General features: G+C 46.2%; 2 protein-coding genes across 2 annotated transcripts in view; one reads left to right on the top strand and one right to left on the bottom strand.

The window, feature by feature from the left end:
• Positions 1-402, top strand: part of LOC104822002 (putative G3BP-like protein) — a 3,541-nt gene extending 3,139 nt beyond the window's left edge. Inside the window, exon 11 of the mRNA XM_010553068.2 lies at positions 10-402. Coding sequence (XP_010551370.1) covers positions 10-118 — 109 coding nt within the window. The 3' untranslated portion in view covers positions 119-402. The remainder of the gene's footprint in view (positions 1-9) is intronic.
• A 197-nt stretch (positions 403-599) lies between these two features.
• Positions 600-2,686, bottom strand: LOC104822008 (probable LRR receptor-like serine/threonine-protein kinase RPK1). The gene has a single exon (XM_010553077.1). It carries the CDS (start codon positions 2,544-2,546, stop codon positions 783-785), a length of 1,764 nt encoding a protein of 587 aa, XP_010551379.1. The 5' UTR covers positions 2,547-2,686; the 3' UTR covers positions 600-782.
• Positions 2,687-2,692: the final 6 nt, after the last annotated feature.

Below are 2,692 nucleotides of genomic sequence, written 5' to 3' on the forward strand. Positions count from 1 at the left end.
GGGCCGTAGGAACGGCGGAAGAAACGGGGCAGAGAGACGAGGCGACGGTAGTCACCAGAAAGCCAAACCGGAAGGCGGTGAAGGAGCCGCCGTCACTTCCTCTCAGTCTCAAGATTGAGTGCCTACAAAGAACAGAGACAGAATAAGAGGAAGAGAGACATTAGAGAAAGAAGAAAAACAGCAGCATTTCCTTCCTCCACAAATTCTTATCTACAGAGATTAAAACAGAAAAAACTGAACGGCCCTTTTGTCAGCGTTACACACTTTCTTCTATCCCTTTGTTCTTTAGGTTTCGTTTTTTTTTTTTTTAAATCTTTTTATTGAACTGAAGATTAGCTTTTGTGGGTTTTAAATTAAATTCTGAGTTCTTTTTGTTGTTCTATTATTTTTAAAAAAATGATATTTTAACCCTTTTTCCCCATCTGTTTATGTCCTCGTTTTTATTGTTCTTTGAGGTTTTGTTCAGCTCAATTTCGGTTTTTTAGAATTTAAAAAAGTTATTTTATATTGGATTCAGAGAACATGTTTTTGTCTGAAATCAGAATGTCCACCGATTTTATGCAGCAGATTCAGGTTTCTGGTTTAAATGTGTGGTTTATATATCATCCAAATCCGGTAAAGTTTGGGTCTTTTTAGTCAATTAGTGAAATTAACTTTTGAGAAGCAGCATACAACAGCGCTAACAAGAGACTACAAGAACAAAAGAAGCTTAACATCTTAACTCTGATGTCTCCATATACAGACCGAGAGACCTAGTTACAGTTCTCAAACACTGTCTTCCTTCAAGAGGGTCTGTTCCGTTTCAGCTGTTGAACCACCTGTTTCATCGTCGGCCGAGTCGACAGGCTCTCGACCGTACACCTCAGTGCCAAATGCAGAACCTCCACCAGATCATCCCGACGACCCGACGTCTCTTTCTCCCACAGCCCTTTCGCAAAAACATCCTTGGCCTTGCCTTGTCTTAACATCGCATGTCCCCACGACACGATGTTCTCTTGGCACGAGAAAGTCGGATCCAATGCCTTTTTATCCGATATCAGCTCGAGAAGCACTATCCCGTAGCTGTAAACGTCCGCCTTTTCCGACACCCGGCATGTCATCGCGTATTCTGGAGCCACGTACCCGAATGTTCCAGCCACTCCTGTCGTGACATGGGTCTGCGAAGCTCCCACGAGTCTGGACAGGCCAAAATCAGACAGATACGCGTTGTATTGATCGTCGAGGAGTATGTTGCTCGGTTTGATGTCTCGGTGCAGGACTTTGGGCGAGCATTGCTCGTGGAGGTAGGCGAGAGCTCGGGCAACGTCCAAAGCAATCTTGTGAAGGATCTTCCAGTCGAGAGCGGGTTCGGATCTTTCTTTGATGAAATCCTCAAGGTTTCCTCCGGGTAAGTAATTGTAAACGAGGAACATCTCGGTCTCGCTCGCATGGTACCCGATTAGGGTTACGAGATTCGGGTGTCGCACCACTTCGAGCGCCATTATCTCAGCGTGGAACTGTTGAACCCCTTGGAATCTTCCGACAGAGAGTCTCTTGACAGCGACTACTGTTGTGTCCGGAGATATTTCGGCTCTGTATGTGGAACCGAATCCGCCATGGCCAATGCAGTTCGAGTTGCTGAAACATCCGGTTGCCCTGACGATTTTCTCGTACGTTAATGGAACCCCGATATCGACAAACAGTTTGATCTCCCTCGGTTCAGATACCTGAACCTGAGAACTTCTCTTCCATTTCCTCGTGTAGAAGAACAAGACAACGAGTACGAGGAGGACAAAGACAATGACTGAAGCTGACACGATCGAAGCGATCTCTATCGGGTACAACCCATCTTTTCCCGGAGGAGATTCGCTCATTCCGTTATCCAAATTCGCGCCCTCGTCTCCGTCGTCGAGCCCCATAAGTTTCCTGATCTTGACTCGGTTCCTCGAAGTTCCAAGAACATCATCCCTAACCAGGTCAGCAAGCTTCAAAGTTAGAGCATTGTCCTTCAGTTTCAGGCATCTTACGAGGCTAAGATCAAACATTTCCGACAGATCAATGTTCCTTGACTTGACGATCCGATAGAGCCCTAGATTCAAAACACTGATTCCCTCCAACCCAGGAAAACTTTCCGGGAATTTCCCGAGAAAGCTATTACCTTGAAGGTCAATCACCTCCAGCTTCTCCAATCCCGAAATCTCAGGGGGTAATTCACCTCTCAGATCGCTGAAATCAAGCAACCAAACCCTAATCCCAGCGGTTTTACCGCTAGCAGGCGAGATTTCGCCTCCTGAACTACGGGAATCGGAAGATAAACCCGCAAGGTCAAGGCCAACTCGTTCTGCATCGCAGCCTATGGAGTTGCAGGAGACGTCGCAACAGGAACAGTGGTTTGAGCTGTCGGAATCCAAGCTCGAGGGTATCCCATCAGGGTTCAGCTCGAGAAGAACAGCTCTGTCTGGGAAGACGATCCCGGGAAACACTTTCCGGGAAAATGAAAAGGGGAAGAAAATCACCAGCAAGGCCAAGAACGTGGACATGGGTTTCCAGAGAAGACTGCTCCTCATTTTCTCCGGAAACTAATCCCAGCAGCAACAACAACAACAAAAAAAACCCTAATTTCCTCTCTTCACAAAGGTGAAAACTTTTTCTATTGCCTCTCACAGAATTCAATTCGAGAAAGAAGAAACGGCATTGAAGGAACAAGAAGAGC

This window comes from Tarenaya hassleriana, unplaced genomic scaffold (assembly GCF_000463585.1).
Source record: "Tarenaya hassleriana unplaced genomic scaffold, ASM46358v1 Cleome35, whole genome shotgun sequence".
In the NCBI taxonomy this organism is placed as follows: Eukaryota; Viridiplantae; Streptophyta; class Magnoliopsida; order Brassicales; family Cleomaceae; genus Tarenaya; species Tarenaya hassleriana.